Source organism: Empidonax traillii, unplaced genomic scaffold (assembly GCF_003031625.1).
Source record: "Empidonax traillii isolate 1590-97213 ecotype Southwest subspecies unplaced genomic scaffold, ASM303162v1 scaffold297:size655095, whole genome shotgun sequence".
NCBI lineage: Eukaryota > Metazoa > Chordata > Aves > Passeriformes > Tyrannidae > Empidonax > Empidonax traillii.
This window is the reverse complement of record NW_020955490.1, coordinates 521,162-537,639: the sequence shown is the minus strand read 5'-3', so window position 1 is coordinate 537,639 and position 16,478 is coordinate 521,162. Positions and strand designations below refer to the sequence as shown.

Genomic DNA, 16,478 nt, shown 5'->3' with positions numbered 1-16,478 from the left:
GAGGGTAAGACATCAGAGGATCTTCAAACAGGACATAAAGATATTTTTGAAAATTATACTTTTTTGGCCAGCCCAAGCTCACACACAGCATCTGTAACACATCCAGACACAACCATTAAAGCTAAAGCACACCTCCACCCGGCCCAGCATTCTCTCGTGTGGGCTCATCCCCTCTGACTCATTCCCTCCAGACTCCTATCAATGCTCCTGCACTTTTGTTGCTGTATGATCCTCCATACATAAAGCATCAATCAGCTCCACGTGAGGCAGCTCAGCCTGCCCCACAGCCTGTACCATCAGCCTGCACTGCCAGAGCTCACTTCTGAACAAGAGAGCTCAGGCAGCAGCAGCTGCCCTGCTGCAGCAGCAAGGAGTGGGCAGATGCATCCAGCTTTTCAGGCAGGCTTTGAAGGCTGTGTGGAGCTTTTGACCACACCTGACTAGCCCACGGTTGGTATCAGAGCCAAGACAACTAGTCTGTGCATTTCAACAGTACACTGCAGGTAGGAAAGTGAAATATAACCTGGGATAGAACAGATGCAAAGAAGTCTCTCTAAGACGTGGAGAGAAAAAGAGGCAGCAGGACCAAATCCCTAGGCTTCCTGACAAAGGAGCCATATATCAACCACACACCTGTTCTCTAACTTAAGAGGGTGGTATTTCAAATTGACAGGTAGCTAGCTAGTCCTAAGAGAGGAGCTGCATGCAGTGCTGAGGTTGCAGTTACAAGAAGTGCTTCTCTCTCCTGTAGCTACCCCTCACCTCACATCAGCCCTTCTCCCCCAGGTAGGAGGTCGTGGCTACCCAAATCAAATCAGGAAGAGAAACTGAAAGAAAGAAGCAAATTCAAAGGGAAATGCACCCATAGAGCCCAAAACAGATACTATGAAAGTGTGGGCAAGCCTAGAAGAGTTAAGAGAGCCATTTGGGAGAGTGATGGGAGGGTGAGGGAAGAGAAAGGAATTCTTGCATCTGTTTGGCCCACACCACTACAGTTAAGCTGGAAAAAGGAGCTGAGGGGTAGGGGAGAATGAAATAATATTAACATACAGGACTTTTCTAACTACATAAAAATCGTATTTTTAAAACAGAGTCCTATGCTATACTGCTTCAAATGGACAATGAAAATATTACTGAAAAAGCAAGACTATGTTATTTCAATCCAAGCCTATATTAACTAGAGTTAAATGTTCATGTTACCAAATGCTGAGCTCAGTCAATTTGGACAGTTCACTTTGATTTCTGACAATTTTTATATGACCATGACACCGAACAAACTGTCTTACAGTTTAAAAGCCCTTTTTTCTTCAAGAGAGTCTCCCTCTGATTCTTTCATGAGCTTGCAATCAGAATCCAAGTTACAGCTAGCAGCTACAGGTAATTTGCTTTCTAGAGCTTGGGTTTTTTTTGTTTATAAGGGACTTGGGAAAAGCTCTAAACAAAGGCTCTGGGGAAAAAAAATCATATTGCATTTAGTCACATCTAACTGAGGTCTGTACTAGTTGGAAATCTCTCCTATCTGATGATGCTTCTCAGAGCAGACAATTACCTGCTGGACCAGAAGTGGGGGCACTGTTGAGTTGGAGATTTCCCAGAAGCTTTTGTTCCCATCCAAACTTCTTCTGGCCACCTCTACTGGTGAGCAAATTGCTTGAGTCTGGAGTGGTACCTCGAAGTGTCTTCTCTCCACTGACTATAAAACAAGAAGTCACAGATTGGTTTATGATTGAGGGTGACTAAGTCAGTATGAAATCCAAACCCTAAGTTAAATTAAAGGCTGCAGACTTCTGTGCTGAGAATAAGGTCCTGCAGTCACAGGATATAATACTGTTAAAAGGAATAGGCACATTGACTTTTCATTGCTGTTACAGAACTGAGGTGAAAGAAAAATAAACAGGAATGAGTGGTAGGCAAAACAGCAAGTGAATGAAAACAAAAAGCAGAAAACCAGAATAAAATCTTCAGCAACGGTTACAAATTTTCTCTTTAGCCAGTGAAAGTATGTGCAATCCTTTTTAAATTAACACACTACAAAGGAGATGAGACATTATCACTGCTGTTGGATGAGGAAGTGGCTTAGATGTTTTCAGTCTAAGCAGGGCTACAGAAGTCGTAGCTTCAAGCCTAGGAGACAAAAGAATGCACCTAAATTCTTCTGCTCAGCCACAGGTAGAAGTTTCATTTGTTCAGAGCAGAAACCCTCCAATCCTCATGTAAGCTTTTGGTCTGAGGTACAGAGTGACAGAACATTAAACACATTTACAAATTAAAGCAGTTCACTATGCATGAGATTATGAAAAACGAGCCAGACACAAACATTTAATAAAATCTAAATGTGGTGAAATCTGGCATCAGAGGTATAGACTGGGCATATTCTAGAGGCCAGTCAATCCCAAAGCCTGGATCAGAATCCAAATTTTTCCCCAGAGCAGTAGAGTGTGAAGATCCTAGTCTGATTCAGACTTAAATGCACGTCAGTCCAAATAAAATAACCTTGTTCTAATTTAACTGGAGTATTGTGCCCAATGTTATTGCAAAGTTAGTGTCAATCACTGGATGCCTGTCTTTTCCTAGCCAGAGTCCAACTGTCATTCATTTTGATAACTGTCACACTGCAAACCAGGTCATCTGGAAATCTATAATCACAGACTGGCTGCTGCTCAGCCTGGATGGAGAGGTGATGCCACTGCCTCAGCTGGAAGCTGGCTCTCCCACACCATATGCCTCGCTACCCACCTACTGCCAAACTCGGAACCCATTCACTGGTTGGCTCCACTAATAAGGTATGTACCTGAGCACAGCTATTTCTGAAACATACTTTTACCTTTCAAGAGTCTTTTGAAGATACTGAATCCCTTCCCCACAGTTTCCAAATTTCAATTAGACGGCAAATAAAGGACAAGTCGCTTGGAGATAAAATGAAAACTTACTTGTTAAATAGCAGTCCAGACTGAGGGAGACGTTGTCAAAAGCAATAATGGCATCAGATCCTTCTTCCCATGAAGCGATGATCTGAAACCAAAACCTGCACGTATTGGAAAAAATGGGATTAAATTTTGCTAAAGAGATGAAATTCAGAGCTCTTTACAATTAAAGCAGTTTTTGAATGGGGGAGAAAAACTTTTCTCTTCACATATAAAAATATTAAATTGACAGAGAAAGTATCTTCACTCCTAACAACTAAAAGTGCTTTGAGGAGGAGAGCTGTATATTAATATAGGTAGACAGAATAAAAGACTACAGCCCCTCTTCCCTCCAGAGACAAACAATTTGAAGGAGGTAGAAGTGTGTTTTCTGACCACACACATACACAAAGTCCCCTAGCTTCTGGCACAGATGAAAAAAAACAACCAACCAACCAGACCCCTAAGTGATTTTATTCTCTCAAGTGATTTATACCCTAAAGTGTTAAGAAAAATAAGTAGGCAGGGCTCCTGAAGTAATTTTGAGTTTCTAAAAGGAGCTGGCAATCAAAGGCTGAAACCAATTTAGAAAGTATTTGGTGTTGATCCACCCTGTAGGGAGCGAAGCATATCTAACAGCCCTGGCAGTCACAAAAGAGAGGAACTGACATTGGGTAGTCCACGGGAAGAGCAGAACTCATTATCTCCTTATAGAAGCTGAGCAGGTTTTCCTTAAATCACTTTCACCCTCTCAGCTGGCTATTGCCAGGAAGTTCTGCCACTCCTACATTACCAGCAGCAAGATCACCATAAATTCACCCTAGTGATATTACAAGTCAACAGGAAGAGCAAAACATAACCCACAACCAAATACTTCAACTCTGACAGTATATTGACCATGCATTAATTTTGTGCACTCAGAGATTTAGGTTTTCTCTTGCCTTAGTAAGTTCGTGTTCTCCCAATGCATATCTGCCACATAAAATCGTAATACTCTGCTTAGGAAGGAGAACAATTTCTAAAAGCAGCCAGCCATGGCCCAGAAGTCAGATACAATGTTGAGAGGTTGCATCAAGCCTATAAAAACATGAGCTGCAGAACAAGTGAATACCAAATATTTAAACCTAATTATCTGTTGTATTTGATGTTTTCTGCCAGCAGAAGTTAAGTCATTCATGGGTCTCTTTAATGTAGATCTATTGCTGATGGTTCCTGCTCCATCTCTTAGATATAAGTATTCAGTCAGAAGGTGAATCTTGCAGGTGTTTTGGTTTAGACAAGAAAACCAAATACTATACAGAACATAGTATTTTGAGGAGCAGCCCTATTTATTTAGAAAGGCTTTAGAAATACTGTCTCTTCCTTGCAGCAAGAATCTAAGCACCAAGCAGAACTTTTTTTCTTCTCACAGACTCTGGTCTGTGAGAAGAAAATATTTTAGACCCAGCACTATGTATAAAGGACCAGAGTCCTTTATGCATAGTGCTGGGTCTAAAATATTTTCTCTCAGCATTTTGTATGCTATCAGTATTCTTATATCAGTCTTGTTGACTCCTATTGTTTTTAAATACTACCACTCCTTTACCAGCAAACCAACCTCAAACCAAAATTCAACTGAAGTTCTCCTGGTCGTATGCATATTTACTCTGGGATAGCATGTTCCTGTGTTTTGAATGTGGATTTTTAGTGAGCCTTCTGACTCAGTCAACAAATGTAACCAACTTCCATGTTGCTCTCAAACAGTGCCGCTTGCACCACTAGAGATGACAGTGAGGTTTGGCAAAGGCCAAAACAGACCCATAGGGATGCATGTTCCTTTGAGCATATCCAGATTGAACTGCCATCATCTCCTGCAATTGGTCTTCTTGCTAAGCTACAGGTGGGGACATGGCCAGAAAAGCTGACCTGACTAAAGTGAAGACTTGAAACAGAAAACACTCTTGTCAGCTTCTGAAAGGTGTAAGAGTTTTAGAACAGAATACAGTCCATTCACAACAGAAAAGATCTGATATAGTTGCAATGTTCCTCCTTTATTTCTGGTAAGGAAAAACAATGATGCGTCAATAACGAAATTTCTCACTCTGGAGATATGCATTGGACATATGGAGAGACTTCTCTAAAACAAACCCTTTTAAGTCCTAAACACATGAGCAGCTGTCATGAAAGAGTGGGTGACTGACACAAATAATAGTGGATATGGTGAAGGAAGAGCACCCCTAGCATCAGAATAAACTCCAAATAGCAAGACATAATTTTCCTTGTTAAATGATCCATCTTTACCAGCTCAAAAGGTGGCAGCTCCATGCATATAAACCTGAAGATCACAAAAGTGTATTTTTTGCCTTTCCAATCCTTACAAAGTGCAACTGCAGTCTGATGCTGTCAGCAGTCTCACAGTTCTTAGCTGGGATACCTGAAACCCCTTGTGGGTATGTCTAGGAGGAGAACTGGAAGGAACATAAAATCCTTGGATATTAAATCGGCTTCCAACTGAATTGGCTGCCCTCCCCCTGCCTCTTTCCCTCATTTGCTCTACAGCTGACATCCCATAGCACTTCAAATGAAATTACAAGCTTTAGCATAAACCTAAGCTGTTCAGTTTGAGACTTGCTATACAAGACTTAAACAAAAGCTGTTGGACAGACACAGTGGGCTCTGATCTACTTTTCCCTGCAAGTTACTGTGCTAGCAGCAGAGATGACTGAAACAGGTCCCGAACCATCACTGTTCGCAGTCTGTTATGTTATGGAGAACCAGCACCATGGGCTGTTAAATATAGGCTCTAGCTCAGCAGAAGCTTCTTGTTCCCCCTTTTATGCTGCTGAAATGTCCAGGAAAAGGTAAGGTGGAAGCTGATTCAGCTGAAAATCTTTCAGCTGGCTGTGTCTGAAAATCAATGCCCTGCCCTGCCCACAGTGAACCTTGGTGCTACATTGAAGGGACTGCTGCAACCAAGTCTGTGATGCACTTGATCCCCAGCCTGTTTCCTGAGGGTGCACACTAAATGCCACTTGGAGACGGGGGCACTTTGATGTTAGGAAGAAATTCTTTACAGAGAGGGTAATCAGGAATTGGAACGGCCTACCCAGAGAGGTGGTAGATTCACCAACCCTGGAGGTTTTTAAGCAGAGATTGGATGTGGCCCTTAGTGCCATGCTATAGTAATTGGAGTTGGATCAGGGGTTGGACTTGATGATCTTGGAGGTCTTTTCCAACCCAATCTATTCTATGATTCTATGATTCTATGAATTATGATTGTAAGGTGTTAAACTGAGGCTGGGAAATTAATTACCAAGACAAATAAGCGGTTCCTATCTGTCAGCTTTTCCCTCCACTTCTGCAGACTTTAGCTCAAGGAACATGAGACAGATACTTCTGCAAAGACTGCTCTGCACCCTCTTTGTACCTCCAGGCAATGAAGCACTTCTAAAAATAGCTTCAGGCAGTTTCCTTGGTAGAACCTAAAGTTCATGCCCCAAGATGTTATGCTTTGATGCACTTCTCATGTCATGCCTCTTCAGACAATAAAGGGTTGTTCTTATGAGAATTACCAAATGTTCAGCTCCTAAGAAGTTGAAGGCAAGATACAAACCAGTATTTCTGTTGCTGAAGGGGATGCCATCTAACATGCCCATATCAGAACACAATAGGTTACTTTTAACTTTTATTTACAGTTCATTCAAGTCAACTGCTGATTTCACCTGCAGGAGCACCAGGACCAAAACACTAAAGAAATTTCCAGAAGTTCACCAGGGATGGAAAAAAGATAGATATCACCTCCAAAATCAAAAAATCTTGTGAATGCTAAACACTGTTAGGACCGTCAGTGCTGCTTTGGTTGTCTATTCTTATTTTTTTCCCAACAGAGATGCAGTTTCAGTACAAACCTTCTCCTGAGACCAGCATTTTTGCAACAAATAGTTCATCATTTTATCTTCTCTAGTATAATGCCACTATTAATTTAGAAATATGATGTCTTTCAAATTCCACTGAAACAAGATCATCAGTTAACCAACATTTCAATCATTAGCTTTGGTGATTTTAGCTTAATGGGCTAATTAAGGGAAATTTAATCAAAACTAAAGATGGAAATGTCACACATCAGTGAGATGGAAAAAACCCCACAGACAATCTCGTTCCCTTGCCCCCTCCTTTTTTTTTTTTCCTCTTTCCGTTTGATCCCTGAAATCAATGAAACAACTCCCTTTGACTTTGGTGGAAGCTGATACTGAAACACCAGAAGCACATGTTATTGCAGTGACTCATTACTACGCTGGAGGTGGCAATGTCACACTGGTATTTTTGAAGAGATCAAAAAGTGGGAGCTGACTGCACCCCCAGTACTTCAACTGGCACCTGTACAGCATGGACACTGGTCCACAGCACTGCACAGACATACTCACTGCAAACACAGATGCTGTAGCGAACAGCCACGAAAGAATACTCCTGAGGGCAATTATACAGGAGCAGCAAAATTAGTGCTGGCAAGTTTGTCATGACTGTTGCTTAATATACCCCCACACGTTCCTCACATGGAACCCAAATCCTCATCAGGTATGTCTGTGTTTGTAAGATGTAATATTTCATCAGAATGAAAATATGGCTGCTACAAAACACTTTAATAACTTGGTTATCAGAAAAATCATTACTTGAGGACTGGTGGAAATTAATTTTTAACTGTCTCTTCTTTTATCCTAATTGACCTGGAGCAGAGCTAGAAAAAAGGTTCCTTACATGTATGACAACTGGAAAGCATAAGTTACATCCTGTAGAGTTGTGTTAGATGAGCTGTGAAAGCAAATGCATGCAAAGGCCTATTAAAAAAAAAAAAATCTGTTTGAAGCAAATAGGAAATGCTGTACCAAGTGGACAAAACCCCCATAATACAAATCTCCTTTTTAGGGAATATCAGCTCAGCTGTTTGAGGGATACAAGTTTTACATAAATTCAAAAACCACTTCAGGGTGACTACTGATCAAATATTTCAGTCACAGATAAGGAATTGCACCAAATGAGCTTTTTTTGGTTTGCTTCTTTGGCCCAATATGTGAAATTTGAATCTAGATGAACACTTGAAAGGTAGGACCAAGCATTTGGTTAAATATGTTCAGTTATTTGGTTAATATTATTAAGTTAAATATGACAGAAACAGGATAACATCAAAGCTTCTGGGCTGTAATGTTTTTCCCATGCCTCTGGATTTTTGAAGCTTGGATTTTATTTTAGTGTGGTCAGAATATGAGCTCCATAACATCACATCCTTGTGTTTTCTGTTCACTTGGTTCATTTTGATTACTTATTTTTCTCTTGATCCTAACAGAACACTGGTTCCCCCAAAATATCTGAGGCTTATTTAGAGAGGAAAATGCAGAACTTAAATTATGAGGGTAGATCTACAGCTACGCTGGTATAGTTTCCATGAGGACAAATTCTTTCGCTTATGTCACCTATCCTTAAATCCTCATTGCACAGAAATGTTTTTGTTCGTGTATTCAAAATTCTTTTGCATATATTCTATCCTCTTCTTTTGGGATGGAAATGAAGAACATTCTTCTTAAATTGAAGACCTCAGAAAACTGGTTTTATGCAAATTTTGCAGCTCCCTCCCTTGAGCAACTACTCTGAATTCCACCTAAATACTGTCCCTGGCTCATACAGACAGTTAAGGTTTCCATTAGCCAGACTCAGGCAGCTGTCTTCATTCCATTATTTTAGAAAGGCTCATAATCTCTATTATACAAAAGAAAAAAAAAGTTTTTTACTTTTATCATAAAGATGTGGATTATTAACCAAGATTGAACGTTAATCTCCTCTGTACTCAATCCCCCATGCAGTGACACGAACACAGCATGTCTGTATGTACAGATCTCATTTCATAACTTGTAATGGTTTATCTCTGATGGAACTGATTTCTCTCTCAGCCTGAAATAATTACGGCTGAACCTGCTTGAGACCAAGGTATGTACAGAATGGAGAAGTTTCAGGTCACTAACCCTTATTACATTCAGGTTCCCATTAACTTCTCTGTTACAAATGATGCATTGTTAGCTCACTTCACAAAGGAATAGTTACTATTTGGGAGAAAAAACACATTTAGATGGAATAAGATTATTTGGAGAAATACAAGCATGTTAACCAACTCAGTTACAGTGACAGAATTGCCATGCAGGAAGTTACTTAATAGCTAGTAATAAAGGTTGAGATTCAAACATGTTATTTAAGGCAACCATGCAGAATATATGCACGTACAAAATCTGTCACAGATACTCTGCTCACACTGCCACCAAACCCCCCTTTTCAGATGCACAGAACAGTCACTGGAGGAGTAACTCCATTTCAGGAGGAGGGCAGTAGTAGGCAGACAGAGTTAATGCTAGGGAGCAGAAGAGCAGGGATATGGGTGTTAAAGTCTTGCTGTTTTTAACAAAGTAATGTGTGATCACCTCAAGGCAACAGAGGCTAGGCTTGTGGGATGGATGTAAGAAGAAAGACTAAAGAGATCTAGGTGTAGATGTGACCAATATTATATATGTGGTAATAATGTGTAGGGAGACATATGTCTAGCTTGTATGGACGATCCCTATATCTTCATAGAAGAATGGGAAGAAAGTTTAGGAATAACATGATATAAACAGGCCTCTGGATCAAAAATATTGCCAAGAATTTTCCTTTCCTTTTTCTTCCTTGGTGGGAAACCTGATGCTCAGAAACTTATTAGAAAGAAAACGTGAAAGGAGTGTGACAAAGAGACAGAGCAATGCAAGAAAAACCATTGGACAAAAACAGTGCTTGGCCATAGCTGGCAGAGATAACAGCTGAGTGGTATGATATGAGACAATTTCTTTTTACTTTTCTTTTTACTGCGGCAATGAGTGACAGTGGCCCCAGCTGCTCTGGCTGCCTTTGAGACCAGAGCTGCTGAAGGAGCCAGATAGAGCAAAGGATCTCAGTCCCTTGGACTGAAAGGAATCTCTCATTGATATATAGACAAAAAACCTAATGAAAACCAGCGCAGTTCATAAAAATCCAGCAAATCATAAAGACTGGAATAGGTAAAGAGGCCAGTTTAAAGAAATAGAAAGTACAATCATTTGGACATGTATTCTGACTTGTTGCAACAGAATATCACCTTCTGAGGGAACTGAAATCTGTAGACCTTTTTTGCTTTCTTCCTCAGGAAAGTCTCTTCCTTACCTAACCTCCCAGGTGAGTAATATTCCAACATAATAAAACTCCTCAGTTTGTGTTCAGGAGAAGGTCATCAGCAAGAAAATAATTTTGAAGCTCTCTCAGCAGAGTGGGACCAAGAGAAAATTGCTTTTTACTTTCTGAACATGCTTCCCTGTTTGAAGGACACAGGATCTAGCCTTCCTATCAGTGACAAGGCAAACTGTGATGCTATTTATGATTCAAAATTTAGTTTTTAGGCCCTCAAGTAAACTCCTCTCACTCCTCCTTCCCCATCTGGCCACTTCTGCTTAAGACTGCCTACAAATTAAGACTTTGCAATGCCAAAAAAAAAATAATTTAAGAAGAAAGGAGACCAAGGAAACGTATCTAACCAGTAAACAAATTTAAATTCTCTTTATATTTCTATACAATCTTCTTCTGTCATAAGACTGTGCTGAGGTCCGACAGGTTGCTATTAATGCTAGGCATTTTTAGCAGGTTTCTCTCACAGAGAATATGATCTCAAAAGACCTGAGCTGGGCTGAGCTGGCTCATGCGGAGTCTACTTCCAGACAAGTTCAGCCATGTGGTATACAGGTACCCATAGAATATTTAGTCGACATGCTGCTCCACACAACTGGCCTCAGATTCATCAAGGGAGCAAAAATCAAGAGATTTAGAATTTGTTTTATAAAGCATTAATTTTCCAGCCAGGCTTCAGCCTATTAGAGTTAATCCTTTTCCACCTTTCACACTGTGTAGTGGAACAGTTGCTAAGCGGGTTGCTGATAATGAGCATCAGCCTACAGTAAGCTCCAGAGAATCACTGAGTTGCAGGTGCTTGTATTTTATCTTTGTGATATACCTTAACCATACTGTTTAACTAACAGAATGGCTAATTATTAGCTACACAAATCTTCAATTACACCAGGCTTCTGTTTGCTCTTGCTGTCACATTCCCAAAACTACATCATTACTAAAAATTTAGACTCACATGTACTAATTAAAAGCAAATACATAAAAAAAGCAAGCCCAAACTGCCAGCTACGGCAGAGCTTTCAAGAATGTTTCCTACTTGCCTAAAGTTAAAAAAGAACAATCCTCAACAGACTCATCACTTTTCACTGGAAAACAAATAGTAATTTTCCATCAAACAAAACAAGCTCACAATAACGAGGTTCTCTACACTACTCTCAACCCAAGTGTTGTAGTATTGCACTAAGGTGTAAATTCCAGTAAGTAAAAATGACCAGTTTCACTAATCTGTGAAGATTACTTGATTTGCAGATAATATGTCCTTCAGAGAGGGGTGGATGGCTCTACAGGGGCTAAATGAATCACAGCAAGGATTGTTAGTTAAAGCTGAGTCTATCTAAGAGGCAAGTTAAAATACAGCACCTCTGGGAATGTCACATTTTGCTTCTGGTAGGCACAGCCTGTTTATCCAACAGTTTAAGGAGCTCTTGCCCACAACTGGCTTCCTTAATTGTAGCTGCTTTGATGACATATCCTTCACCAGGCCCTTTGCCCTTCCTCCCCCATGCACAGAAGATCCTGAGAATTTGGAACTGGGCTACAGCTCTATTTATCCACACACCACATGAGCTGACTCTCAAGACTGTTCTGCCAGCATCTTTGAGAACAAGGAAGGATAGGCAACTTCAGGAAGATGTGAAGTACCAAGCTTACAAGAAGCACTTCAGCTTCTTGCAAATCCAAACAGAAAAGCAAGACCTCACACAGGGCGAAATTGCAACTGGATGCTTTCCTAAGGATCAAATGTAAGGAAAGAAGACAGTCCTCTCCTAATCATACTCTTGGAAATTTAATCCAGGGTTGCCCAGGTTAATCCAATGCTAGAAATCTAATAGCCCTCAGTCCCAATTTAGCTTCTTTGTCTTACTCCTCCCTCCTTTCTGGTACTGCCAATTCACCTGAAATGTTTTGGCTGTGATTTTCTGCCAAAATATAATTTCTCCCAACAGCCTGAGGGATATCAAACATTTAAGAAATGTCTGTTTCTGAAGATAGAGATGATCTAATTTCTTGGAAGTTTTCCTAATGGTTCTTTGAAGTGCTATAAGCCAAACATGGAAATTATGTCTAAGCAGCTTTTAAACAAGCATGCTTTCAAGCAGTTTTAGAGCATATTATCTTGTTATTAATAACACTTTCCATTCAGCTTCCCAAACACAATGGAATGTGCTTTAATTTTGTGTGAAACTGGTACACTGGTGTGCTTTATTAAAGAGCTTTACTTCTGTAAGGTGATTTAAACTTTGAGCTCCTCCTGTAGGAATATCTGCAATATTGTGGTTCTTCTAACACTGACCCTCACAGCTTCTGACACAGGAACCAATTAGAAAAAGACAGACACAGCAAGCCTTCAGCAGCACCAGCATTGCATTCACATCAATTAAGTACTTCTTACTGTTCAATAGAACTGTCATTTATCTCCATTTATATACTGGAGTCTCACTGGTACCATTTTGGTGTATACTTCCATAGAATTCCTTCCTAATGTGTACATCAGCCCAGATTTTCTATGAAACAGGTTTTGAGGTGGTGAGAAGGATGCTTGCAGTATTTCCAAGTCTCACAGAGATTTCTTCCCAGGAAGGGTTGATTTCAACTAAATCAATCTTAGAAGAAAAAATAATTAAAATATACTTTCTGTGAATATATGGGGATAAAAACTTTTCAAGAGACACCAAAACTTCAAAGTTTTCCTTGCTTATGTCTTAACTTCCAACAAACTCCCTTCCTTCAGGGAACCCATCTTTCTCTGTAAGTAACAGGGAAGTAAGGGTGTCAGCACCTTATACATAATAGTCAGCATGTGTTATCAGCTGAATCTGTGATTCCACATGAACCACTGCTAGCCCGGCTCCTAAGATCAAAGTATTCTCTGCCTGACTGGGCAACCAGAGAGAATTTAAAGGAAGGCAAAAGTACAAGGGTACAGAATAATTCAGGTACAAAACATTCCCCTGGCAACATTAGAAAATAAATCACATAAATAATAATGGCAAAATATACCATTCTTCAAAGGAAACACAGCTGAAGGGAATGAAGCAACCAGGTATTTTTACAAATGGTGCTTCAACAGTGACTGCACAATAAGCCTAATGCTGGTATTTTTTAAATCTTTGACGCACACATATTAATTATACATTCAGGACCAAAGCGTTGGCAGTATCCTTGTTGTATTTGCAGCCTACGTGCGTCCCCAAGAGCCAGTAAGATAAAAGACATATTCATACCATGTTTGTTCAAAGTTCTTATGAGGCAAACTACCCCTTAATGAAATCCATTATTTATAGGGCACAGATTTCCAAAAAGGCAAAGGACACCAGTGCTCATGGCACAGACTGTAGAGGCATCTTGCAGCCTAAGGGCCAGGGCAGCTGGAGGTGAAGTTTGTCCATGTCTTCTCTAGAAACAGTATAAGCCAGAGCACACACAAAAAGTAAACTATTAACAAGAATATACCCTTAAAGCTGACTTGTAAGAAACAGCTAAACCAACACTCTAAATAAGCATATGCTACCAGATTAAGCATACGCTACCAGATAAACCTTTTATGCTTAAAGACAGAATACAGCTGTAACTGAGACAGCTCTTTACTAAGGTGATAGCTACAGCTAACTCAAAGGTGCTCAGATGGACCCTTGTCAGATTTTGCAGCAGGTTCTTCTCCCACCTCAGATCTAGACCATTTGAACACTGGGGGTTGTGGAGCTCACATCCAACTCTAGTAAACCACATAAGTGGGTCAAACATGCAACATAGAACAGTATGCAAAATGAATGGTTTCCAGTCTCTGAAATGGAGACTCAGCAGTTTAAGCACCTTGCTGTAGGCTAGTTGTAAAATTGTGTGCTTTGCTCAAAATAATCTGTTATTCTCATTCTCTGTGTCTCACAGAAGATACCTCATGGGGACAAAGTACTTCTCCCTGAGGGAACAGCTTCCAGGAGATATGCTGGCCATTTTCATCGCCAGGTAGCTAGTGATGAAATGATTGATCATCAAGGAGAATGAGAGAAGACCATACCTATCCAATATATCTGGGAGAGGTAAGATCATCCGCTGCCATATTCCCAAACCTTCACTGTTATCGGAATGCCAGAATGTCCAGCTCTGTTCCTTTCCTGTCTTGTTCTCGACCAGCACCAGGGATATATTTCCCAGCAAGACACCATGGATGAGCCATGACATTCGAAGCTAGAAGAAACAGAACACAGGAGATTAATGATCACAAACATTATTTGAAAGTTAACAAAATTGGCAATTCTTCTTTCATTTGATTCTCCCTCCCTTATACTCACGTAATCCTTTTAGAATACTCCACAGCTGTGGAAGCCTGTAATACTCAGTATATGCTATTTAACATTGGAACTAGTGGTCTCTTTTTTTGTAAAGCTGAGCTTTCACATATGTGTCTAATTTTAAAGGGATAAGCTCATACCTCTATTGTCAGCAATACTAAGACTACACTCCCCTAAGATGCCACGTAAGAGATTCGAGTTAAAACTAATGAAATTTTTAGCCATAAACTTTTATATTCCAGCAGCAACAACAAAAAGCACAGGGATAAGTGCTGCAATAAGCAGGCATCACTAATAATCACGTTCTCATCCCCCAGACACCCTTTTAAAAAAATCAGTTTTTACTTTCTATCGAAGTTTCTACAGACTTTCCAATTAAAGTTCAGCAATAATTTGGTTTTTTTTCTTATTAATTAAAATACTTTAGGGAACCATTTTTCTAACATTTCTGTTATGATAATATATTTGAATCCATTTCTATGCATTTATCCCTGTATGTAAAATTATTTCATGTAGTTTCCTCATTTTATGGCTTTCTCTCCCTCATTATATAAAAAGAAAAACAATTCCTTCCACATCAGGCTAGTTCCACAATCCATAGTATATGAATATATACTAGTAAATCTTCTAATTTTCTTGGGAAGAAGAAGAAGATATAGCCCTTTGTTGATAAAGAGTGAATGTAAAATATATACTACATACTACATGGTGTAGGAGGTAGCTGTGTACGATGCGAGCAGGTGAGTGACTTGCTGTGCCTGGTAGCAGAACTTAAGGAAGAGGTAGAGAGATTAAGGTGCATTAGGGAGAGTGAAAAGGAAATTGACTGGTGGAGTCAAACCCTTTTGAACCCTAAGGAAGTCCAACAAGAGACAGCCAAGCCCTGCCCCTCCTGCCATAAGGCAGATGGATCAGACCAAATTGATGGGGGACAATGGAAACAGGTCCCTAATGGGAGAGATAAAAGAACTCTCTCTCGACCCCCATCACCCCCCAGGGTGCCCTTGAAGAATAGATATGAGACCCTGGACCCAGACAGTCAGGTAGAGGACAGCCAAGAAGATCTCTCTGGAGAGCGTCCTGGTTCAGCCCTGTCTAAAAGACGGATTACAACCACAGGTATAAAAAAAAAAAAAGAAGGGTAGTTGTAGTCGGTGACTCTCTTCTGAGGGGAACTGAGGGCTCTATATGTCGCCCAGACCCATCCCGGAGAGAAGTATGCTGCCTCCCTGGGGCCAGGGTGAGGGATATTAGTAAGAGACTTCCTGAGTTAATTCAGCCCGCAGACTATTATCCACTGGTGGTAGTCCAGGCTGGCAATGAGGACGTTATTCAAAGAAGTGCCAGGACAACTAAAAAAGACTTTAAAGCACTGGGTAGGTCAATTCAAGGGACAGGAGCACAGGTGATATTTGCCTCAATTCCTGTACTATCTGGGGTGGATGAGGAGTTAAATAAAGAGAGGAGTAAAAAAGCCCAACTCCTCAACAGATGGCTAAAGGATTGGTGCCACCATCAAAATTTTGGTTTCTTTGACCATGGGGCAAACTCCATGGTACCTGGTCTCTTAAAATCAGATAGGATTCATCTGTCTAGGAAGAAAAAGAGGACTATAGACCATAAGTTAGCGAGGCTGATCAGGAGGGCTTTAAACTAGGTTTGAAGGGGGAAGGGGTTGAAACTGGGCTCTCCAGTGATCAACCTAGGGATGGAAAGCCTGAGTTAAGAATTAAATCAACAGCCCACCTGAAGTGCAGGTACACTAATGCACGCAGTATGGGCAACAGACAAGAGGAGCTGGAAGCCACTGTGCAGCACGAAGGCCATGATGTAGTCGCCATCACAGAAACGTGGTGGGATGACTCGCATGACTGGAGTGCTGCTATGGAAGGCTACAAGTTCTTCAGAAAGAACAGGCAGGGTAGGAGAGGTGGAGGGGTGGCTTTATATGTTAGAGAGTCTCTTGACTCTGTTGAACTTGAGGTCAGCAACGATAAGGTTGAGTGCCTGTGGGTCAGAATCAGGGGTAAGACCAACAAGGCCGACATCGTCATAGGTGTCTGTTACAGACCAC

General features: G+C 40.6%; 1 protein-coding gene across 1 annotated transcript in view; it reads right to left on the bottom strand.

Annotated features, from left to right (window-relative positions):
• The window catches only part of ALK (ALK receptor tyrosine kinase), a 313,240-nt gene that overhangs the window by 42,764 nt on the left and 253,998 nt on the right, over positions 1-16,478 (bottom strand). The window contains exons 9-11 of the mRNA XM_027890791.1: positions 14,131-14,300; positions 2,931-3,025; positions 1,550-1,693 (exon numbers count right to left, since the gene is read on the bottom strand). Of these exons, the coding sequence (XP_027746592.1) occupies positions 1,550-1,693; positions 2,931-3,025; positions 14,131-14,300 (409 nt within the window). The remainder of the gene's footprint in view (positions 1-1,549; positions 1,694-2,930; positions 3,026-14,130; positions 14,301-16,478) is intronic.